Below are 26599 nucleotides of genomic sequence, written 5' to 3' on the forward strand. Positions count from 1 at the left end.
CAGGAGTACACACCTTTCGTAGTTGATCAATTAATTCCAACTCTTCCTCACGTTGTTTGGAATTCTGTCTTGATCTGGGATCTGCAGATTCAGTGGTAGAAGCAGCAGAAGAAAGAAGCGGTGAGGAATGACCTATAGAAAACCATGAATACATAAGTCTGTGTCAGGTGAATGCTGAACTTAGTATTAACGTGAACACACTTGCCTTGTGTAGAGAAGAAAGTAGGATGATTTCTATATGTGGTTAACTCTGTGGTTAGATTTAAAAAAAATAACACTAATGTTTCTTCTTCAGAACAGCGAATGAGTCTCCATGTCCTTTCTGAGACACCTGTAACACTCTGGTAGACAGATATGCAGAAGAATTTTAACATTTGTTTCTGTTCCTTGGTTATTTCTTTTCCCTTCTGAACCCAGGCTGAAAATTGTCAGATTAACAAGTAACAGAAGGCAGGCTTCAAGCAGATTTATTTTACAATTATTTCATTTTTTTTCAAAAATGAAGAAACCAGACTGTATCATCACAGGAAAAATATAATAATCACAAAGGGAATTCAGAAAAGGAAGAAAGCCAATTCTGTATAACTCAAAAAGATTACTCTATTTATTCATTATATCCTTTTCTACAATCACTATTTCTTGTTTCACTAAATGGTTAAGATGGAAAAAAAGTGGGAAAAAATGCAAATAGCATTATGTTTTATTCTTGATAGGTCTTACGGCAGTGAGATCACAGATAAGGACGTTTCATACTTTTGCCAAGATAGCGTGGCATGGCAGGAATTGAAAAGAATGGACCATGTTAGCCTCACTCTATAGTGCAAGGTGTCTTCTTTGATACTACCACATACCTTGATTTGTTTCATCTCTGACAGCTGCTCGGAAAAGGAAACTTTCTGGTCGTTGGAGTTGGTTTCTAAAGGTAGAAGGAGCAGGAGAATATGGAGGGGAGAGGTGTACTGAGACAGCATGGAAAGGCAAAAGAAAATTGAGAATGGAATAAATAACAATGTAATAGAAATTATAGAGCAAAAAAAAGTTTAATGATGTAGCAATCAAAGAAGCATCAAATTAAAAATAAGAAAACAGCATGATAATTACAACTCTGCACATCAAAAAAGCATGACCAAAGGAAATGGCAAATGTAGGAGCGTCTACACACAGAGTATTTTTACTTACACAAATATGTGATTCTCTCTAAAAGTGTCATTTGGATTGATGATGCATGAATTTATTTAAAACTTTTAGTCTGCCCACTTTTTGTTCAGAAGCTTATAAAACAAAAATTAGGTGAACCTGTCTAACTGACTATCAAAGGGCCATGATGATGCCCATTTTATTCTTTTTGAATTTCTACTTCAGATAAAGAAGCTACAGCATGGAAATATTTGCCTTTTGAAAAACAATTACCAAAAAAATTCTCACTCTATGAGAGAGTAATCTAATCTGAGGCTGGTTAACTGTGATTTTGCGCTTATTACCTGTTTGGGTTGTAGGTGAACCTGGTGAGATGGTAGATCTGTCATCATTCTGTGGATAAACAAACAAATGTCAACAATTCTTCAATGGAAAGTAATTACTCATACCCATGGTTCCTTTGGGAATGTATAAGAAAAATATAGCCTTTCATTTTGGAATAAGAATCAGATACTATCAATTATAATTTTCTTTAGAGGCTACTACGGTCTTTTGGTTTGTGTACAATGGACATAAGAATATATGTTCAATGGAAACAGGAACAGCTCTGCTTCATTAGCCTTTCCCAGTATTAAAAAAAAATCAGCATTCCATGCGGTAGCATACTTCACAGGAAGCACCCAGGGAGCGGCATTGGAACAAAATTCCATTTTACAGAACTGTTCTTCTGGAATATCTGTCAAAGCAGCCCGGAAGGGGAAAGAATGTTGGGAAGCACTGCTCTAAGGCGAGTCAAGAGACAAGAGGCGCATTTTGTGAATTTAAACCTGGAAACGGACATTTGGAGGTATTAGGTATATCTGTCTCAAGCTATGGTTTTTTTGTAAGATGTTTTGGATTCTTGGATCCCAAGGAACTGTAAATCTGTCTTACTGATAAGTTCAGGTTTTAGAAAATAAAAGGAAATGATGTGGAGAATTTCTGTTCTGGACCTGATGAGTCTGACTGACAAAAACAAAGAAAGTAAGTAAAATCTTGGGAGAAAGCAGCTTGTAACTGATAAGGAAGAGAACCCTGGCATACCAAGGCAGCAAGGTGGTACAGCAGACAGAACACTAGGCTTAGAGTCAGAGAGACCCGAGTTCAAATTTGGCTGTGTGACCCTGGGAGAGTGACAATTTCTCTGAGCTTTAGTTTCCTCATTTGTAAAATGGGGTTAATAATAGCACTTATTTTCTAGGGTTGTTCTGACCATCAAGTGAGAGATCTGTAAAGTATTCTGCAAATCTTAAAGTAGGAAGGAAGGAAAAGCATTTATTAAAGTTCTAAGTGCTTTATAAATATCATTTCATTTGATCTTTACAACAAACTAGAGAGGTAGGTGCTATATAAGTGTTGTTGCTGTTGCGTTTGTAGCAGCCTGTTACGTACTCTAGGCTTTAAAAGAGATTTTTAGAAGTTTAAAGAATAAACAGGGAGATCCTACATGCTGCAGTTCTAAAAGGGAAGTCAGCTCAAAAAAGTTTAATGTTGAGGTTGTAAATGATTCTAATGAGGAAGAAAAGGGATAAGACATCTAAATATATGTGGCTGTATGGTGAGCTCTCTGATGAACTAAGATTTTAAAAAGTTATATTCAAAAGATGACAGAAAGGGAATCCAACCAAAGACAAATACAAAAAGATTTAATCCAACAGGGCCGATATGGCTGAAGCCCAGTATAAGTTGAGGCTTGCAAAGAAAAAAGAGCACAAAACAACAAAAATGGCTTAACTCCCCCCCCCCCCCCCCGTCCCCTGGCAAAAAAACCACAAGAAAATTATGTTGGGAAGGACTTTCCTAGGTTCAGATAGGAAGGAAGTATCTGATGTTGGCAGATGTGATGACCCAGGGAAAGAATGTAGAAAGAAGGGCCTAGGACAGAGTTTTGGCATCTAAACTCCTAGCAGAGGGGAAGACATGGAGATGACTGAGGAGGAATGGTAAGAAAGGTAGGAGGAGACCCAAAGGAGAGGATATCATCTTAAAAGCCAAGGGAGAAGAGAGTATAGGCAGAGGGAATGATGTATAATATAAAAAGCTGCAAAGAGGTTAAGCAGAAAGAAGACTGAGAAAGGCCACTGATTTGCAGTCAAGAGACTTTTGATAACCTTGGGGAGAATTGTTTCCACTAGGGGGTAGGGCTTGAAACCAGACTGTAAAGGACTGAGGAATGAGTGCAAAGAAACAAAATGGAGATAAAATGATTACTGATAATGTTTTCTGAGTAATTCTTTCCTGATAATATTCTATAGCCTGTTAAGATAGCCATCAAATATCTGTCTCTCACCTTTTCAGTGACTCTCAACCTTAATTCATCAGAGATTATGGTATTTTATGACTTGTAGCCATATATAGTATTATTAGAAGAAGACTGACATTAGAGGGATGAGCCTTTAAATCAGAAGAAGCTTTGGGTCATTAACAAAACACTGTGCAACTTCTAAAATGCGATATAACCCATTTCCCTGCTCAATTCTAAGTCTACTTCATTATTCAACACATATATGAAAAGACAGAGGTCCTTCTATGAGCTATTCATTCAATATGATATAAAAATCTGGACAAGAGGTATTTTTAAATCCATTTCTTCTGTGTGTTTAGTTAGGCCAAACTCTTGATTATGGATGTCATTTAAGGGGCTCTACCAATGTTCCATGGTTTGATGTAATGAGCACAATATCATTTGCAAAGAAAAGCATTTGGAGCATGTCACCATCCATGTATGGGAAATTCTTTTTGATGCGGACTTTGTGTTGGACAACTTTCAATAAAAATAGCAAAAATCTTTGGGGGTGTATATGTATATGTATACACACAAGTATGTGTATATATGTGTATATGTATGTATGTGTATACACACATACATACATATATTCTTGTTTTATGACTTAGTCTTCAAATAAAGTTACCTATGATATTATAAATTTCAAGGAAAATTTTAAGGTTTTAATGCATGCATTAGAGAAACCTTATTGGAGCAAGTCTTTAAGGTAGTGTTTTGGTCTTCTGAATGAAATGTTTTTTTATAATCAACAAAGAATAAGTACAGTGAGATCTCGAACTTTTTTTTCACCTTTCAGTCAATTGTGTGACTGACTATAAAGATGTGGTCTGCTACAGAACTCTGAGAGCTAGAAAGAAATAATAAAAATTAGGTTAAAATGGAAAAAAAGGGGTGATTTCCTTTATTTTTCCAGGGCTTCATATTTCTTAACATGCAAAACATGATTTTATGAACAAATCAGGAATATAATAAGCAGAAAGGGACTTAAACTGCACCATGATAGATTTCATTGAGTTAAGAGTAATTTCTTGACAACAAAACTTGTTAACCATTAGTATGGATTACTGACAAAATTTATAGAACTGCCTTCCATGCAGTTCTTTAAAAATACAATAACAGAGATCAGTACCTTTCTGTAATTAACAGTAGTTCTGATTGGGGGTAGAGGGTAGAACAGATAATCCCTTAAATTCTTTTCTTCCTTATAGGATTAGTATTTTTGCGGAAAACTTTGGTATTGTTAGGTTTTGGGAAGTGTCATAAAGTGATCTATTCTAAGATGTAATATATGATGTTACTAGTTTTCATCTGATTTTGTATTTTTAGCAAAGCAACAAAATTACTGATGACAAAAGAATCCATTTAAAAGATAATCAGATACTATGAAAAACTTGACACCAATAGAATTAATATAGCCACCAAGTATATTTGGAATATGAAAAGACTGAAAAAAGCAGCAAAATATTAATTAGGAATTAAATCTAACAAGGTAAATGGAAAAAACAGCTATGTACACACAAAAGTAAATATAACAATATCATACAGATCAAGTAGGATTCGAATAAAGGGAGATGAGAAGACACCCCCTCGGCTACCCCTTTGTGGAGGTGGGAACTCCACAGGGGCTACATATGGCAAACTTTTTCAAGGTGTCAATCAGTAGTGTTGACTTTCCCTCCCCCCTCTAAAAAAAAAATGCTCTCTCATCTGGGGGAGGAAGGGGGAGGGATATTTAGGAAAACTATAAAGATATAAGAAGCAGAAAATATCAACAAAAACTTTTAAAGAAACGAAGAAATTAAACATAACCAGAAACCATTATTGGACTAGTGCACTGGCAAACTTAGGACAGATGTAAAAAACAAAAGATACAATCCCCACCCTCAATTTTCTAGTGAATTAGAGTAAGTAATGAGATACCTTGAGAGGTCTGAAGGCAGAAGAATGAGGCAGGGTAGTAGCACAGCCCACTTGAGTCAACCCTGACATCGACTGAATTCCAAAAAAGCAAAGGAAGATAAAAAGAAGGCAGCATTTATGTTAGTAAAATAAGCGAGATTAGAAAAGAAGAAGTCATTTATATATTCTTACGTCTTACTTAGATGTTGATAGGGCAGGAAGAGAGTATTTGTTAACCAACCAAACCAAACTAAATATAAAAGAAAAATGTCTACCGCACGTAACAAACATACTATCTTTCTAATTCTACAGCACTTCAGTATTTCATGAACCTGAAATGAGTTTCATGAAAAACATTTCATCATATGAACAGAAACACAGACAAGAACATAAAAGCTTTTAACGTAACAACTGTGGAAATTTATTCAGTGATATAGTACACTAAACTCACGGGAAAGAAAAGGACTTAATCTAAAAACTAATTTTAGCTGAATAGTATAAACGGCACACAAAAAATTAAGTAAAAATCCAGTCCTGAGTAAATTATATTTGAATATAATAAAGCCATGACTCTATGTGAGAAAGTAGCATAGGAATGATTTTGCAAAAAATCAAGCAATCTTTACTTACTAGAATGGTAAAACTACACATATTGTTACTTGACCAGTTTCTTAGGTTAAAACTAAAATTATTTTAAAAGACAGAAAGAATGTGCCAGGAGCTCCAGAAATAGGGGCACATGTGGGTGCACATACACACAAACTCTGTCTCTCTCTCTCCCTGTCTCTCTCTCTGTCTCTCTCTCTCTCTCTCTCTCTGTCTCTCTCTCTCTCTCTCTCTCACACACACACACACACACACACACACACACACACAGAAGGCATTCTGCTACATAACTTTAACACCCTTGAACTGAAAATTACTCATTAGTCATTGAAGAGAAAAACATTTAAAATTCACATTGTATATTATTAATTGCTGAGTATTTCTGATGGATAAGTACAACTACAGATACTGAGTGACAGGAACTAACATATGTTCAAATTTAAGCTATAATAATGTATATGAAAAACATTTTAAAAATGGAATTCAAAATTGGAGACAAGATGTTCACAAAGATTGCAGTGGGTAGATATTAGTCTAACTAATAAAAATTTTTAAATGATGAACTTGGATAAATTTTAATTAAAAATATCTAATACTAGGATTATACATTTCAGATAGCCACCCTCAGGTATAGACCTAGTGTAGTCTAAATGCACTAGTAATCTAAATGGGATATCTAAATGTACTTGTGTCCTTTTATGCCCTCAGAGAGAGAAAAAAGTGAGATTATTTTCTCTTGTTCAAAATACCTAGGCAGACAATAAAATAACTATGTTTTTAATTAAAGATACTCTATCAGTTCCATCACACTGCCAAAATAATCTGTTTCCTTCACAAAACATTAGCTCATGCTCAACGTATTTTTAATTCAGGAAATAAATGCAAACCAAAACAAAATAATGAGGTAGGGGAGCAGGAAATAGGAATGAGGAAATAACACTAAAACCGCCAACAACAGTATGCACTCCACCTGTTTTGATTTTTCTAGAGCTCCTTTTATTTGTAACGGCATTAATGCCAACTGTATACACAAAGAAGGGCATGAAGTCAAGGTCAAGGATAAAAGAAGGAGGAGGAGAGGAAAGGGAAAGTGAATGGGTCTATGTATTACATTAGAGCTTAACACAAAGTTGCAAAAGGACAGTTTCCTGAGAGGAATGACTGATAGAGAGGATGGCTGAGTGATTATGACATCAAATGTGATGATGGAATAATTAATTTATAATTTGACTTTTTTATGCATGAGACTACTACAGAGCTTCCTCCTGCAGGTGGAAGCTGCTATCAGGATGCAAATGTATTCTATACACTGAACTGGAAATACAGTCCTTGGCACTGGCCCCAAATTAGATGCCAAGAAGAGTGAATGCTTAGCTCTGCGTTTAAAATGCCATTTGGCAACCAAATACAAAAATTTTCTTAAACTGATACAATCAATAAATATTTGAGTGTTTATATGTAAGGCACTATATAAAGAATAGAGTTTCTAACATTATGGACATTATATTCTTAGCTATTACACAAATATCCAAAATAAAAGGTTTTAAGAAGGAAACAGAATTTCAACAGCTGGTGCTAAGAGTAGGGGACATTCTAGGCAGGGAGAATGCCATGAGGAAAGACGCAGAGACAAAATCCTCTGAATGATGGCCTAAACAACAAATGCATATTAAAATGCCAAATGATACATGGAACCCAGAGTGTAATGTGTGTTCAGAATGGGAAGTAGCCCAGACTGACCAGAAGATAGGTTTCAAAAGAATGGCCGAAGGCTTTGTATTTATAAATCTTAGAGGGTTATATGCTACAGCTGTATACTGGAGATACCCTTCTGTCAAACCGATCTATATGCTATTCCCTGAACACTGGAAAGTAAGTACATAGAAACAGATCTACTCTAGAATTTATAAGTGCAATCTCCAAAAATATCACTGAAAAGCTAAGTCTTTTCTAGATAACTATTCTAGGACAAATCATGTAATAGCACTATGTAAATACTAGCTATTATTATCTGATGTTAATTCTACTGGGTAAAAACATAACATTATTTGTAGCAAGAATCATACATTGGTTTCCTGACAAGAGGTTCTTTGCTGAGTCAATAATAGAGTTTTACTATTTAGATGAGTAAAAATATAATAGATTAATCTTTCTATAAAAAAAATACTGATTATATATTTTGAGTATAGACTTTTGATTTTATTAGTATAGGGAACTTCCAGTAAGGAAATTCCCTCTAATAATGCAGATCAACAGCTGCTTTGTGATGTATGGTTTTAAAGATGTGCCAGGGCACCAAGAAGTAATTACCCAACCAAAGTCACACAGACAGTGTGTGCATTAGTTAGGGCTTGAATCCAGGTCTACCTGACACTGAGGTCAACTTTCTAGTCACTCTGCAGAGAAGCCTCTCATTATATTTAAAAAAAAGACTTATAATTTCAGTGGTACAATACTAAGGGAATTCCCAATGGATATGTTTCCTTTTCAGTCAGTACCAGTTCTAAAACATAGTGCCTGGGACACTGACAAGTGATTTGCTCAAGGTCAAAGTGTCAGAGGAATGACTGGAACCCAAGACTCTGAAGCCTTCACTCTATCCATTATGACATGCTGCCTCTATTAAATTACTACTCTGCTCAAAATGGGGCATGCAATTTTATTGCCTATAAGATAAAATCCAAACACCTTAATGTGAGCAATGTTCAAGATCTTATCCAATCCTTATGCTTCAGCCAAAAACCTGGTGTTTTCTTGATTCTGTGCTTTTCCTTATGCCACTCATCCAACCTAAAATGTTCTCCCCTCACTTTTACTTATCACAATCCTTCAAGACCAAACTCACATTCTATACTATTATATGAAGATTTGTCTATACTACTTCACAGGTCACTCCTATCACAAAATCAGAGTCCTTAAGTTTGAAGGCCCCTTACTAGTCAAGTCTAACTTCCTTTTCAATGCAAGAGTCCCTCTGCATTTATCATTGAGAGATCGTCCTTTAGCCTCTGCCTGAATGCTGCAAGAGCAAGGGATGATCATGCAAGGGATCAAAGAACTGCAGATGTAGGGAACCTTGGCCCAACTTTAACAAGAACTTCTCTACAAAGCCCCTGAAAATGATTGACTTGAGGATCTTTAGTCACACCTTACCTTGACATTGCATTTCACATTTTTCACTATAGTTTTAAAGAAGTTTTTCACTACATGGAGCCAAAATCAGTTTCCATTCACTGCTCCTAGTTCTGCTTCCTATATCCAGTGGCATAAGTTGATTTTTTTCTCCCTAACAGCCTTTCAGATACTTAAAGACAACACATCCTAGATCTCCTTTTCTCCAAGCTGAAATATGCCCAGTTTCATCAATGCAAGAAAATTCAGAGGCTGGAAAAAGTGAGAGTAAAAGAAGCAGAATAACTGAGGAAAAAAAAGAGGAAGATTTTAATTCATATAAAGCAGCAGCTCTTTCCAGAATGATTTAATGATCATTTGATCAGCATTAAGCTACACCATTCCTTTAAAAAAGAAAGTCTAGAAGGCTTTCTACATTCCTAAGGTTCAGGGTCTCCATCTCTGATTAGAAACGGTGACTGCAGGTCCAGGTCCAGCACTTCCTGTATTAAAGATGGATAAGAACATGCTAAATAATTGTTATGTTTCTTCCCACAAATACATATTATTTGATTATCATCAGGTCCTGCTTTGAAACTGAGGCTAATTTCAGTATCAGCAGGTCTGCTTCTGGGGAAAAAGATATCTTTTATCTTTATTACTGTCTCAAAGAATTATTATTATTACTGTTAGCAGGATAGTGAAACTCCCCAGAGCGATGGTAATGTTGGCACACTTAATTGATTACAATGCTTTTATTTCTCTCTGTCCCCTTAATTCAATTCCACCATCATTCATCCCAAACATATTACACATCCCTTCTGTTTACTCAGTTTTCCTCGCCACACTGAACTCTCTCTTCTCACACCATTCTTCTATAGAGCAGAACCCAACTTCAGACTAAGGAGAAGCCTGGGTAAATTCAGGGCAAATTCCTTCGTGCGTCCTCATCTCTACCTCACCATATCAGTGGCTTATACCTGCTCTCTTATCCTTCCCACCAGTCTCAGAGGAAAAGGTTTCTTTTCCTTTTCAAAACCAATCTCGGCCTATTTCATCTCTTCAGGACATTGGCCACATAATTGTCCCTCTCTAGAATTTTTAATCTCTTTTCTACATGTTTCTTCTCTTCTACCTTTAAATACGCTAATTAAAATTGCTAGCATTTATATAATACTTTAAAGTTTGCAAAGCACTGTACATAAATTATCTCATTTCTTACATTACATTTCAGTTGGAGGTTAGTGAAAACAGAGATGAAATTTTTTTCCCCATCCAAGCTCCTTAAGATTCTGAAATTTATCTAATACCCAATCCCTGTGTTAGAAAGGTATATGGGTTGGAGGGGAGAGGTCTCCAACAAGTAAATATAATGTATATACAAAATAATTTTGAGAGGGAGAATAAGAAGTGAAGGTGATTAGGAGGTTTCATGGAGGTGACATCTGTACTATACGTTTTTGGGAGGAAGAGGTTACCAAATATTTTTATTCTGTACATAAAACCACTAAGGATCTGGCCTGTGGGCATGTCGGGGACCAAACCACAAGAATATGACTCCACATATCAACATATGGGGATGGTCATTCTAGTCAAGTCACAAGATCACAAAGCAGGGCCTTCCAACAGAATGCCAGGTAAGCAGCTACCATCTCTGATGAGGCAGTTTCAACAAAACAGCAAGAATATCACAGAAAGGTGGAGGTGAGAAGAGAGTAAAGTAGCAAAGGCTTCTGCTAAAAAAAAATGTGTGTGTATGTATATGTATACACACATACCTGGTCTGGTACTTGGAGCTACCCATTTTTAGGAAAGAAACAGACATCTACTGAGGTGACTAAAGTGCCTACTAGCTCTAGGGCCCTTTTGGCCACTGAGCTTACTTGCCGGGGGTTCCTGAAGTCCCTTCCTGCAAATTTAGCTTTGTTGCCCAGGCCTTCCTCAGTTCTGAGAATCAGATAATTCTTGGCCACTCAAGATAGGCACAGCGCACCAGTCTTGATCTGCCCAGAGCAGAGATAAACCATCAGGTCTGCAATTAAGGTATCTTCAATCTCCCCAGAATGATGGAAAACCATTATGCCTCACTCATGAGACTGGGCCAATTTGCATGCCTGGAGAGATATAGTCATGGCACCAATCTGGTTCACTTTGAACAGGAGGCAGTTTCAGGCTTTTTCAAAATGCTTGGGATTGGTCACTATGAGATCATCCCTCACCACCTGGATGACTGAAGTAGTAGTGACATTTTTCCAAGCTTCCCAATCATTGTGATCAAAGGGATCTTCAAGAGATGCCATTATATAGTCCTTGATGAAGATCTTCCAGAGGTCCCCAACTACAGTAAGGGAGCTGTATCTGCTGGGGTCATCAGAAGAGCTGAAGTCCCTATTTCCCAGATCAGAAGAATTCTGATACATGTAATTTACGATCTTATTGTACAGCCACCTTACCAATGGAATTCTTTAGCAGCTCCAGAACTTCTTTATTTTCCAGGATGTTAGAAGCAAAGCCACCCTCATCACCTACACTGGTGGCATCCTGTCCATATTTCTGCTTAATCAAATTCTATAGGTTATTGATGACCTCAACTCTGATGAGCCTGGCCTCCTTTAAGTTTGCTGTTCCAACAGGAAGAATCATGAACCCCTGCACTGCCAGCTTGTTACCCGCACTGGAGTCACTGCCGATCGCACAGAAGGCTTCAACTGGCAGAATGACTTCCATTATCTGCAAGGTAAGCAATGTGGTGGTACAAGGAATGCCTTTTAATTTTTTTAGCATCTCTAGCCTTACAGAGACATGCCCAATATGGCATTTGCCCCAAATTTAAGTTTACTCTGTTCTACCCACCTCTAGCATCAATTTGTTAGTCTTTTCATGCCCCACAACACTCAATTTCTTGCTTATCACTAGTTTTATTGATGTGCTCAATTGCATTTGAGACACCTTTCCTCATGTAAGGGGTCTTATCACTGTCTTGGAGCTTGGAGCTCTAGGGGTTTCACAGATGTTGATAGCAGTACCACTGGGCAAAGCAGCTCAGAGGACACCTTCTGCAGTGAAGACACCAACTTCAACAGTATGGTTTTCACAAGAGTTGAAGATCTCTCTTGCTTGGATCTTGAGAATAGATATGCTGAGTTTCTGACTGGGGCTTCCTCTGCTGAGTGCAGAGAACAGAGGCTGAGGGCTGAACTCCACTTTAAAGGAAGATGGAGATTCTATAAGGTAGAATTGAGGAGGAACAGCATTTTAGATATGGGGGACCACTTGTGCAAAGCTGTGGAGGAAAGAGATGGAATACTGTGCATAGGAAGCTAACAGGCAAATCTGACTGCGAACAAAATGTGTGAGAGTAACATGGAATCAAAATAGAAAGGTAGATAGAAAAACCTGTCCAAGTCCATCTAACTGACTTGTCATCTACACTAAATCTCACTTGTCCATAAGAGACTTTGACTAATATTTTGCTAAAATTTAGGTAAACTAATCCACAATATTTCCTTGATGACATTCAAGTAAGCTTATCAAAAAATAAAATGAGGTCAGTCTAGCACAACCTATTTTTAATAAAGTCATACTGGATTTTTGTGAATTCCCCTTTATTTTATTTTTTGGGAGGGCACCTAGGGTTAAGCGACTTGCCCAAGGTCACATGGCTATTAAGTGTGTCAAGTGTCTGAGACTGCATTTGAACTCAGGTCCTCCTGACTCCAGGGCCAGTGCTCCATTCATTGCACCACCTAGCCATCCCTCCCCTTTATTTTTTTAAACGTTTATTAATTTTTTTATTGTATTATATTATATTGTATATAAAAATGTTTATTATTTTAATTTTATATTCCACAATTTTGCTTTCAAACACTGTATTAGAGAATGCACAGGGGGAGGGGTAAATCTACAACAATTTATAAGTGCAAGGTAATGATGATGATGATAAAAATAGCCAGCATTTATTAAGCACATACTATGTGTGAGGCAGTGTGTTAAGGGTTTTACAAATATGATTTCATTTGATCCTCCCCAAAACCGTATGAAGTAGGTGTTATCACCCCATTTTACAGATAGGGAAGCAGAGGCAGACAAAGGTTAAGTGACTTGTCCAAGGTTACACAGCTAATAGTAAGTATTTGAAGCTGGATTTGAACTCATGCCCTCCTGACTCCATACCCAGAGATTCATCCACTGTACCACCTACCTATATAGAAAGTATACCCATTTAAGCAAATCAAATTTAATGGCCCAGAGTTACTTATATCCTCTTTTTTGAAAATCAGGACATCTGTTTTATTCCAATCTGGGGCACTTCACCTGTTCCCCATCATCTAAGTGTCATTGACTCAGTAATCACATCCTTTGCCCTGGTGTCCTGAACTCAAAAGGAATTAAATGATTTCATATTGTCTCTTAATCATTATTATCCATTTTATATTTTCCTATACATTTCAAATATCATTCTATTTGGAAAAGAAAAAAGCAAAATTAGAGTTGTATAGTTGATTCTACCTTCTCTGTCATCAGTCATAATCCCAGATGAAATAATACAAGTGCAAATATTACAATAGTATACACACATTATTTGAAATTATCTTCTTTTCTATTTCTCTTGGCTCAGTTGTAAAATGGGGAAGATAATATTTGCAGTATCTACTTCACAGGGTTGCTGTACGAAAATCATTTTATAAATTATAAAATGCTACATAAATTTGTTTAATTGTTATTAGTGGAAAGCACTACACTCTAGAGACCTGAATTCTAGTCTTAATTATGTTAATAATTAGCTTCAGAACAATGAGGAAGTCACAACCTCTCTAGGTTTCATTTCTTTCATTTATAAAATCAAGAAGGTGAAATACTTTATTTTTATGGTCCTTTCTGGATTTATTATTCAATGATTCTGTATTTCTGCATTTTTCTGGTTTCTCTTATTTCTATGACAATACTTTTTCCATTTCCTTTGCTGTCTACTCTTCTTTCTTAAACTTCTTAACTGTGAGTGGGCCCCTCAACGCTTTTCCTTTTTCTCTCTCTGTATGCTAACTCCTTCAGTAAGCTCTTCCATTTATTCCATTTCTGCCTGTATTTCATTTCTACTAGTCACACAAGGTAAAATGTCACCTTGGTTTATCTTCCTCCTTCATACCCGACATTGAACGTCATCAACTTGCATTATTCTCAAATCTGGCCTCAGACTTAAACTTAACTCTTACTAGCCCTGTAACCTTGGGCAAGTCACTTAACCCCAACTACCCTGCATTCCCCCCTCCAAAAAGCAAAAAAATAAAATAAAATATTTTTTAAAGTCCCATTCTTCAAAAGAGATATCAAATTCCTCCCTCCCCTTTTCTTCACACACCTAGATGATGGCACTAGCTTCCAAATCAGCCCCAAGCTGTTCTACAATCCATCTCCTTTGCTCTATCCCAATTTTTCTTCTTTCAGTGTTGAGCAGGATCATTGTCCTTCATTCTGGAATCCCTTGCTCCATTATCCTTTCAGTTTTTTTGTCCTGTCAATCCTCAGCCTTGAGTTCTTACTAGTGTGGAAAAACTGTACTGCTGCCAAAATGGACTATAGCTGTTCACCAGTCTGACATTCTACCTTCCCCTGGGCATTTACAAAAGCAGCATGCCCCACTAAGCTCCCTCTTCGCATCTGCCCCTCAGAATCCAACACTACCTTCTATGAGGCACTTTCCTATTTCTGACAGTTCTTGGCATGTTCTCTCTCCTTATGTCGCTTATATTTACTTTACCTGTACATGCTGTGCCCTGCGGCCCCCCCCCCCTCAGAATGCAAACTTCTTGACGGTAAGGTGCTGTTTTGTTTTTATCTTTTCATATCCAGCACCCATTATGGTGCTTTACACAAAGTACTTAATACTCAATAGTTTAATTGAACTGGTCTCTCTGTTCTCGCTTTTCCAATTTATTCTGAATATCATTAGAGTTTACCTTCTTAAAAAAACATTACCATGGTATCACTCTCTTATTCAGGAAACTTAAAATGCTTTTTTTTCTGCCTACTACATCGAATCTAAATAAAAATTTGTTGGGCTTTCAGGGTCCACGATAATTGGGTCCCCGTGGATACTTCAATCTTACTTCCCATCACTCTCCAGTAAGTACCTTCTGCTGCCATGAGGCAGGCTTCCTCACTGTCACCTAAACATCCTACTGCTCATCTCCACTTGTTTCTGTATTCCCGTAATGCTCTCCTTCCCCCATTTCTCTAAATCCTCACCATTCTTGAATGCTCAAAATCTACATCCCTCTACAAAACTTTATACGAATTCAGCCCACATTTATGTCTCCCTTCTTTTAATTCCTATTTCATTTTTACCCAATATCAAAAGTTAAAAAATTAGTTGTTTTATACATAATGGTTGTCCCCCCAAGTATATAAGGTAGCTCTGTCTCCCCAAATATAAAGGATGTTCCAAAAGTCTTACTGCAGTTTTAAGCTTCAAACTTTGAAGACCTGTGGATCACCCTCGTATTACAAACTTTTTGAGCACATATTATATTTACTTTGTATCACACCCTTTCCACTACATCTGGCATAGTTCAATACACTGTAGAAAATGAAAGAATGCTTAACTAATACCATAAAAATTTCTCTATGTCTGGTAATATACTTTGCACCTTAAAGTGCAAAACGCTAAATTTCTTAGGGTTTCTGTCATTCTGATTTTATTCACAGGCACATCCTTTTCTTTTTTTTTTTTTAGTTTCTGTTAAACATATTTTCGTATTAGTCATGTTGTGAAAGAAAAAATCAGAACAAAAGGAAAAACATGAGGAAGAAAAAACAACAAAGAAGTGAAACTAGTATGCTTTGGTCTGCATTTGAACTCCACAGTTCTTTCTCTGGATGTGAATAGCATTTTCCATCACGAGGCGTGGATCACTGTATTGCTGAGAAGAGCTGACTCTAACAAAGCTGGGTCACTGCACAATGTTTCTGTTGCTGTGTACAATGTTCTCCTGGTTCTGTTCACTTCACTTGGAATCAGTTCATGTAAGTCTTTCCAGGTTTTTCTGAAGTCCAGCTGGTCATCATTTCTTTTAGCACAATATACTGAAACTTGTGAGTCATTTTACCATTGATGAGGGGATGCTCAATTTCCAATTCTTTGCTACCACAAAAAGAGCTGCTATAAATATTTTTGTATATGTGGGTCCTTTTCCCTTTTTTTACAATCTCTTTCAGATACAGACCTAGAAGTGGTATTGCTGGATCAAAGAGAATGCAGTTTTATAAGACCTTTGGGCATAGTTCTAAATTGCTCTCCAGAAGGGCTGGAAGAGTTCACAGCTACACCAACAATGCATTAGTGTTCCAATTTTTCCACATCTTCTCCAACATTTATCATTTTCCTTTTCTCACATGCAACAAGATGGTCCCAGTGACTGGTAGTGCAAAGTAGTCTTATCAAATCACTTCTTCACAGAATAGGGATATTAGGTCACTAAGAGGTCACTGGAAGGAGTGGGGAGAGGGAAAAGAAAAAGGGGACTGAAGCCACCCTTTCTATACTTTATGATATCTTGGCTACAGTCAGGAGAATAAAAGTCAGGGGTGGAGCAGGAGAAGTACACATCTTTATTAGAAGTCGCTCTAATTCTGAGATTAAGAGATTTCTGTTTGAATTTAGTAAGGAGACAGTTGTTACGGCATTCTTAGGAATTACAGAAATATATAATCATGTAGTTTAAATGACATAATACTGAGGTAGCAGCTACATGGCATGATGGATAGAGCATGGAGATGTACCTGGGGAGAAGAAGACCCAAGTCCAAGTCCGACTTCAGACTCTTACTAGCAGTGGGTCACTTACTGTCTCTTAGCTTCAGCTTCCTCATCTACAAAAAGGGGATAACTACAGCACCTACGTTGTAGGGTTGTTGTGTAGAACAGAAGAGATAATACAAGTTAAGTGCTTTGCAAACCTTAAAGTGCTACGTGAATATTAGTTGTTATTACTATTATTTTTTAAAAAGCAACTGGGGTTAAGTAACTTGCTCAAGGTTGCACGGCCAGTTATTTTGTGTGGTGCCAAGTATCTGAGGCCGGAACCGATCCTGGGTCTCCCGATGCCAGGGCCGGCGCTCTTATTCACTGCGCCACCTGGCTGCCCCAAAAGTGCTTTGTATTAAGAAGAGTTTTTCTAGTTTCACTGTTTTACGTTTGGAGCACAATAAATTTGAACACCAAATCTTTGTAATTTATTATTCCTCTATTATACTTGCTATCATTTCAATGAAAAAGCAATTAATTCTGGTGTCAGTAATACCAAATAAAAACTTTAATACCATGGAAACTTTAGCAAAATTTTAGAGGGATTGACAAGAAGATTTTCCAGTTTAAAAAGTGCTTCGTCTTTCTCAAACTGAAATGGACAATAACCGCAGAAAACAGAAATTTTGACAATGGCAGAGAAATGCAATAAGAATTCTAAACTTCAGCATGCAGTCATTCCATGCAGGACCAGAAAGTTGAATCAAACATTACTTTGGAAAGTGAAAGAAGACAGGGAACTGCTACAGTCACCAAATTTCTAAAGTGCTAAACTTAAAAGCTAGTGCAACAAATAAGATAACATAAAACATGACAGTTATTTCATAATAGGTTCCTCCTCACAGGGTGTAGAAAAGTGAGGATTCCATGACTTTAATGAAGATTGAAGTAATTTTCTAATAATAAAACAGGCAGCAGAAGGAAACATTCATCTTCAAAAAGATTTTTAAGAGGTAAGTTGGATTTCCAATCCACATATTAAAGAGTTATAAAACAAGAGAATTATTATCAACATAGCTTAGGTTTTTAAGAACAAGTCGGCAGATATCTAATTTTATGATTAGTTATATGTCAGAAAGATAATTTAGTCAAAACAGATGGTTTATGGACCAAAAATAAGTGATGAAAAAATTAATGAGGTGAAAATATGTAGACTTAGAAACCAAAGCTATTTTCCAACAACATTCAAGAATGAAATTATTTGGTTCCCAATTTAAATTGTTAACTTTTAGAGAAAGGGAAAAGGTTATTTTTACCATAGCTATAGTACATGGTAGAGTAAACTAAACCGAAACGATATAAATGAAGAGTTACAGCTCTTTGGGGGAAAAAGTTACCTTGAAGGCCATCATGTTTTATGTTATTTGGAATATTTCTGAGGGAAGTGTATATTCATGACAATCTATGCCCTCTAGACTCAGCAGTGTAAAAATTGTATTTCGTGCAGGTTCTTACCACTAACAAGGCACTATCATCAGTGTGTTGAGACCTTCTGGATGGAAAGGGACACTAAGGAAGTGGGAGAAAAATGAAGTAATGTCAACAATACACAGTAAGGGCAGAAGATAATATAAACAACTATACACACTTTGAAGGAAAACAATAAAGATGTAATGAGAAGACTGCTAGCAAAGTACTACATTCACACTGCCTTGGAGTTCCATTCATATCAATTAATCAACAAAAATTTATTAAATGCTTACTCTGTGTTATGAATACTTGGACTTCACTGGGTGAATGTTATTATATGAGAACAACTTATATGGCATCTAAAATTCCTTGTAAGCAAGAAGCAAATGAGGCAGTTCACACTATGCAGAAGAGGAAGCAAAAGCACAGAGCACTACAGTGACATTTTCATGCCCATTCAGTGAGAAAGAGCAAAACCAAGAAGAAATATAGGCCCACTCATAGTAACTTCAGTCATCTGTCAATTAGGCTTCTCAAAGAAAATCCAGGACTACAGGAGTCAAGTACTTAAATACTTAGTAGATACATTTAAAAATTATAATACCAGGTATTTTCCTCTTGTAATTTTGTCCAGAAGTAGTTTAATTTTTGGGAAAATTCAAATAACCTATGAAAATGTTATCAAGAAAGAAGAAAATATTTAGGAGAAGGGAGGTAAAGAAAGAATATGGATTATAAGGGCTTCAAAATTTCTGATGGCGTTATAACTCTGTGTTATCTTTCAGATACTCTGCCAACTCAAAGACCTGAATATAAAAACCAAATGAAATGAAGTTCAGGTACCCAGTTAAAATTAAACCAACAACATCAACGATGGCAGCAACAGCAACAACAACTTTTTTTTGGTCTGGAACACTAATTCATTATTAGTCTAGAGAACTTCTTCTACTGACATAGATCTAAGCTGTGTCAAAGGCAAGACTTGAATCAAGGTCTTGCAGATTTCAGGGATGGTCCTCTACACAAAACTTTATGTATAATATAAAATTATCTGACTGGAAACAAATTCTCTATCAAGTCTAAGTATAACTTTTAAATGCAATCTATATTTAAACTTACTTAATTATCAATGTTCAACAAGCATTTAACTTTATAACATATTCACCACATAAATAAGTTACTTTACAAAAGTAAAGTACAAACTGGAACTTATTTTTGTTACTTGAAACATTTTCACACAAATTTTCTAGAGGGTGAGGATCATACAGTGGGAATAAAAAGATGGCATTGTAGAGGGAATATGTTACTTGTAAAACAAATGCAAGTTTTAACAATCTTATCAGAAAGAAAATTAGTTCAAAATAACAAAGTCTTTCTTGACAAGGTCAGGAAATTGTACACATGAACATATAAAATAAACAGTGTATTCAGTATTGAAACTAACTTACAAATGAGGAATAATCAGTGACAGAAAGATGGTACATGATAAAAAAAAATCATGCAGAAGTTGATTACAGAACATGTGAAATTTTGAGATAAAGGAAAAATGACAATATTTTGATGAGAAAAAAAAACTGTTAATAATACTAGACTCCATCATCTGAGAGATAATATTAAATTTCAAAGATAACGTCAAGACACAATCTTATTCTCTTACCTCACTATCAGGAAGGCTTTGTTTCTGTGGACTCTGTGATGCTTTTTGCTATAAAAAAAAAAGACAACTAGTTAGGACTAAATAAATCACAAAACAGAAATTTTGATCGTCATCAAAAAGCTCTTATTATGGTGTATATGTATTGGTAAGGGGAGTTTTCTGATGGGGATTTTCCTATACCAATGAAACTACAGGTTTATTTTTTTTAAATCATTATTAAGCACCTACTATGTACAAGGCACCATGTCAGCAGGGTTCAAGGATTACAATGTAAGGAAATCTGAGGGCCCTTTGTCTTCAGGGTCTTATAATTAAAAAAGGAGAAATCCACAAACTTATATGCAGTACTATTATACTTAGACGTATGAAATTAGAAGCAGGTGAATGAATACATTCATGACCACGGTCATAGTTATGTTCTTCCTTTGCCCCATTCACTCCTTCAAAGCAATTACCCTCTTATTGTTGTCTCTACCGAAGTAATTTCAATTTAGCCTTGTATTTCCAAATGTATTAGTGATACCACCTTATAGTTACTGCTGGTTCCTTCTTCCTTTCTAATCTTCACATTCAATCATTCATCCTTCCACTCAAAAACACATATTGAAAGCACATTATATATAAGGTGTCAGACACATGGCACACAGATAGAGAGCTGGTGCTAATTAGGCTTCAAGGCCTACCTGTGCACATGCTGAACGTATGACCATGGGTAAGTCACCTAACCCAGATATGTGGTTTTTGAAGTCACTATGCTGTTGGCAGGGATTCCTTTTCATTTGAACTGGACAGCACTGACTTAAGTTGTCAGTGGCCCAAGTAACTTTCTAAGCCTCTAAGTGGCAGAGCAATTGCGGAGGTTTGTTGATAGAAAGAATGTTTTCCCTATCTTGATGACATCACAGGCTTGGAAATCTGGTCTACACAACTCTTTCCCACAAAAAGTCTAAGGTCCTATGGACCACTGATTCAGACTTTAAAGATTTCTTAGTATCTCTGACCGTAAAGGACTTGAGCAGTTATCTGGCCCAATCTTCTCATTCTACACAGGACAAAATCAATCACTATATGAGCATTTGCTAAGCATCTGCTATGTGTCAAGCACCATTCTGGACAATGGGAATATGAACTCAAAATTGAGACAGAGCCTACTCTCAAGAAGAAGACATTTACATATAAAGACATACATTGTATACAAAATAAATAGAAGCTAAGTGGGAGCAGGAAGGTACTAGTAGCTGAGCTACCAGGAAAAGTCCTCTCTAGCCAAGTGATGGTGTTTGAATGGAATGAAATGAGAGATTCTAAAAGATGGAAGTGAGAAGGAGACATTTGCCAGGTAAGAGGGTCAGGTCTGTGCAAAGATATACAGATGGCAGGCTCTAGGTGAAGGCTGTGAGGAAGAGCAAGGCCAGTGTAGTTAGGCAGTGACGTCTGTGAAAAGGAGTAACAAAAGCAGCAGAATCAATCTAGGAAGATGGTTTAGAATATGGTTGTAAAAAAATCGAAGGGTTTTTGTAAATGACTCAAGGGATGACATAGATAGGTAACATTTTACCCAGACTCCTACAGATTAAACAAAAATTAATTGAAACAATTTCTTCAAAGCAGCAAGATAGAAAATAAACCTATGTAAATCATTAGCTTTCTGTAAATCAATTTATGTTAATACCAAAACCATCGGAAAATTTCCATTTAAAATAACTCCACAAAGTATAAAATATGAGACCATCTACAAAGGATCTATGTGAATAAAATTGCAAAACTCTTTACAGAAATAAGGACAGATTTATATAAATTGTTTATATTAATTGTTTAGGGAAGCTAGGTGGCACAGTGGATAGGTGAAGACTGATCTTCATCAGTTCAAATTTGGCCTCAGTCACTTCCTAAGCTGTATGTCCCTGGGTAAGTCACTTAACCCTGTTTGCCTCAGTTTCCTCATCTGTAAAATGAGTTGGAGAAGGAAATGGCAAACCACTTCAGAATCTTTGCTGAGATAATCCCAAAATGGGGCTATAAAGAGTTAGACATGACTGAAATGACTCAACAACAACAAATTAATTGCTCATGGATGGTCTGTGCCAATACTATAAAAATTATAACACAAGCCTAAATTTAGTCAGTACTATACTAGTCAAACTAGGGAAAGTTATTTTTTTAGAGCTAAAAACAAACTTAGAGCTAAATAACAAAAAGTCAAAAATCTTAAGGGAAATGGTGAAAAAATTTGGAAGAAAGGGTCTAGTAATACTAGATTTAAAACTAAATTACGGGGGTGGCTAGGTGGTGCAGTGAGTAGAGCACTGGCCCTGGAGTCAGGAGAACCTGAGTTCAAATCGGGCCTCAGACACTTAACACACACACACACACACACACACACACACACACACACACGCACACACACACAAACTAGCCATGTGACCTTGGGCAAATCACTTAACTCCAACTGCCCTCCAAAAAGCAAAAAAACAAACAAAAAAAATAAATTACAAAGCAATTATTTGGTATGCTACACACCTCCCTGAGAGAGATCACAAGGAACAGAATTAAATACACATTTCTGGATGTGGAAAATCATGGATTTGTTTCACTTGACTATGCTTATTTCATATAAGGACTCTTTTTTTCTTTTTCATTTGGAACAAAAAGAAGAGGAGTTATTTTGAAAAATTCACAGGAGAGAACAGAAGGAAGTTCAAAAGGAAAAACAGAAAAGCAGTGGACAGCTTTGAAATAATGTGTTGGATTTATTATAAACAAGTTGTATATAATAGAGATTAACATATAATTCTGTTATCCATTTCTACTTTGTTGGGGTGGGTGAAAAAAGACATAATAAAGCTAACTATGGTGTAGGCACTGTGCTAAACACTTTACAAATATTATCTCATCTGACCTTCACGAGAACTCTGCGAAGTAGGTTCTATTATTAACCCCATTTCACAGCTGAAGAAACTGAGATAGAGGTTAAACAATTAGTCTAGGGTCACTCTTTTTTCATATTCTTTTTTTTTCATTTTTCAAATGCTTTATTAACTTCTGATTTACATCATTCATCTCCGCCAGATTCTGAATTACAAATTTTCTCCCCGTTTTTCCCCTACCCCCCCCCCAAATAGCAGTCCCACAGGATATCCCCTCCTCCAGTCTGCTTTCTCCCATGACTTCTCCCATACCCCTTTCGACTTTTCCAGTAGGGCATGGTGGATCTCTATGCCCCAGTGCCTGTATATCATATTTCCCAATTACATGTAAAATAGTATTAATAATAGTGTGTGTGTGTGTGTGTGTGTATATATATATATATATATATTTTTTTTTTTTTTTTTGCCTTTTGGAGGGCAATTGGGGTTAAGTAACTTGCCCAAGGTTACACGGCTAGTTTATTTTTGTGTGGGTGTTAAGTGTCTGAGGCCGGAACTGAACTCGGGTCCTCTTGACTCTGGGGCCGGCACTTTACTCACTGTGCCACCTAGCCGCCCCTATATATATATATTTTAAATATCTGATTTTAAAACTTTGAATTCCAGATTTGTTCCCTTCCTCCTTTGTCACCCACCCTTACTGGGAAGATAAGCAGTTCAGTATTGGTTGTACATGTGTAGCTAATGCAAAACATTAACATAGTAGATATACTATGAAAGACTGACTATATTTCCCTCCCTCCTATCCCACCTCCCATGTGTTCTATTCTCTACTTTGATCCCATACCTTTTCAAAAGTGGGTGCTTCCAACTTCCCTCCCCCCCAGCCTGCCCTCCCTTCCATCATCCCCCCTCTCATCCCCTTCCCCCCTACTCTCCTATAGGGTGAGATACCCTATTTAGTGTGTATTTCATTCCCTCTCCAAGCCAAATTCAATGGGAATAAGGTTGACCCATTCCCTTTTGCCTTTCTATTCTTCACCTCCATTGTAATCATTTTCCCTTGCCTCTTCTATATGAGATAGTTTACCCTATTTTGTCTCTCCCCATCTCCTCTCATTTATATTCCTCTCTCACCTCTTAATTTCACCTTTTAAGTATCATCCCTTCCTATTAAATTGGTCCTGTGCCCTCTACCTATGTATACCTGTAAACATATATACACACATTCACATATGTATTCATATGCCCATATACCCTCCTATACAGACATATATATACATATATATATATTTCGATTCCCTTCAACTATTTTCATACTGAGAAAAGTTTTATCAGTTACAATTATTGTTTTTCCATGTATGAATGTTGTTAACAGTTCAACTTTTATAAGTTCCTTAAGATTTCTTTTCCCTGTTTACCTTCTCATGCTTCTCTTGCTTCTTGTATCTGAATATCAAATTTTCTATTCAACTCTGGTTTTTTTCATCAAGAATGCTTGAAAGTCCTCTATTTCACTGAATGACCATATTTTCCCCTGAAACATGATACTCAATTTTGCTGGGTAGGTGATTCTTGGTTTTAATCCCAGCTCCTTTGACCTCCAGAATATCATATTCCAAGCCCTTCGATCCCTCAGTGTAGAACCTGCCAGATCCTGGGCTATCCTGATTGTGTTTCCACAATATTCAAATGTTTCTTCCTGGCTGCTTGTAATATTCTCTCCTTGATCTGGGAACACTGGAACCTTGCTATAATATTCCTAGGAGTTTTCTTTTTGGGATTAGTGGATTCCTTCAACCTCTATTTTGCACTCTGGTTCTAAAACATCAAGGCAGTTTTCCTTGAGGATTTCTTGGAGGATGATTTCTAGGTTCTTTCTTTGATCATGGCTTTCAGGTAGTCCAATAATTTTTAAATTATCTCTCCTGGATCTATTTTCCAGGTCAGTGGTTTTTCCAATGAGATATTTCACATTGCGTTCTATTCTTTCATTTGTTTGGATCTGTTTAACAGCATCTTGATAAAGTCATTAGCTTCCATTTGCTCCAATCTAATTCTGAAGCAATGATTCCCCTCAGTGAGCTTTTGAGATTCTTTTTCCATCTGGCAAATTCAGCTTTTTAAGGCATTCTTCTCCTCATTGCCTTTTTGAGCCTCTTTTGCCATTTGAGTTAGTCTATTTTTAAGGTGTAATTTTCCTCAGTCAGGCTGTTGACTCTCATTTTGTAATTTTCTTGCATCGTTCTCATTTCTCTTCCCACTTTTTCCTCCACTTCTCTTATCTGCTTCTTAAGGTCCTCTATGGCCTGTAACCAGCTCGTATTTTCCTTTGAAACTTTTGGTACAGGAGTTCTGACTTCACTGTCTTCCTCCTGTTCCATGCTTTGATCCTTTTAGTCCCCAAAATAGGAGTCTAATATTGGGTTCTTCTGTTTGCTTTGTTTCCTCTGCCTGGTCATGTTGCCACTCAATTACTTGACTTTTGGGCTTTCTGCCACAGTAGGACTCTGCTACCAGAGAGGGGAGCTTTGTACCAAATGCTGGGGTTTTCTCAGCTGCCAGAGGTATTTAGTTGGGTGCCCTTGCTGAAGCCTCCACACGCTCTGTCTGGCAAGCTGGACACACACCCCAGGACCTCCACCCTAGACCACAATCCAGATTCAAGCAGGTTAAAGCAAGAGCGATTACCTCTCAGACTGGTCACTTGGTCCTCCTACAGTCTACAGGCCAGGAACTGAAGCTGCCACACGGCAGGGACTGTTCCCCAGTCCTCAGCAGCTTCTTGCCCTGGGGGCAAAAGCCAATGCACTCCCAATTACTGGGTCCCAAAGTCCACTGTGCACTGACCTCTCACTTTGTTCTTAGCATCTATGTGTTGATAATTCTGGAACGCCACAGCTGCTGGTGATCTGGAGTCTCTCCACCTGGTGGCTGGTCAGGCCCGCCCTGCGGCTAAAACCTTGGAGTGGGGCTGGGCTTGTCTCCCAGAGCACTGTGCTGGCTGTTTCCTGCCGGCCTGCTGGGCTGTCCTCAGCGGGAGCTTAGCTCCTCTGTGTCATTTTGTGGGTTCTGTAGGTCCAAAGTTTGTTCAGAGTCCCTTTTTACATGAATTGGGGAAGGTGGAAGCCGGAGCTGCGGGGAGGACCTGCTTCTACTCTGCCATCTTGACTTTGCCCCCCCCTCCCCAGGGTTACTCTTGTGTAAGTTTTGAGGCCAAACTTGAATTCATGTCTTCCTGATTCCAGATCCACCACTCTATATACCGTATCATCTTGCTGTCTTTTTTTGTTCATTAAATTCAGAATAAAAAATTTAAAAAAGAATTATTTGATACTAATTAAGGGATATAAAAAGTGGTCAGTTGAACCAATTAGTTAGATAAGGACTCACTATTCAACAAAAGCTCTTGGGAAAACTAGAAAGTAGTCTGGTAGATAGAAGATTTAGACCATCATTTAATGTCATTTATTCCAATAAGTTCCAAATGGATAAAAACCCTATAAAAAGTCATATCATAAATGAGAGGAACAGAGAAGGAAATACCTTTCCTAATTATGGATAGGGGAAAAGGTAGATAGATAAGGGATAGAGAATATAAAAGGAGATAAAATGGTCAATTTCCATTATATAAGCATTTTGCTTAATACAAACAAAATCAAATGAGTTAAAATTAGAATGGAAACAGTAAACTGGAAAAAAAAATCTTGGCAGAAAATTTCTCTGATACAAGTCTCATATCAAAGATATATATAGAGAACTGACTCAAATATCAAGACCCAT

The 26599-nt window shown here is 37.0% G+C and overlaps 1 protein-coding gene across 9 annotated transcripts in view; it reads right to left on the minus strand.

The window, feature by feature from the left end:
• Positions 1-26599, minus strand: part of LRCH3 (leucine rich repeats and calponin homology domain containing 3) — a 151227-nt gene that overhangs the window by 17922 nt on the left and 106706 nt on the right. For 2 of the 9 annotated variants that reach the window (XM_069064990.1, XM_069064987.1), the window contains exons 13-18: positions 19950-19997; positions 18338-18391; positions 5384-5455; positions 1482-1530; positions 852-959; positions 14-132 (exon numbers count right to left, since the gene is read on the minus strand). In XM_069064990.1, the coding sequence (XP_068921091.1) occupies positions 14-132; positions 852-959; positions 1482-1530; positions 5384-5455; positions 18338-18391; positions 19950-19997 (450 nt within the window). The other 7 variants (XM_069064992.1, XM_069064989.1, XM_069064993.1 and 4 more) reach the window with 6 other exon arrangements.

Source organism: Petaurus breviceps, unplaced genomic scaffold (assembly GCF_028583685.1).
Source record: "Petaurus breviceps papuanus isolate PSGF00001 unplaced genomic scaffold, PetGlider_PUasm1.0 90654, whole genome shotgun sequence".
In the NCBI taxonomy this organism is placed as follows: domain Eukaryota; kingdom Metazoa; phylum Chordata; class Mammalia; order Diprotodontia; family Petauridae; genus Petaurus; species Petaurus breviceps.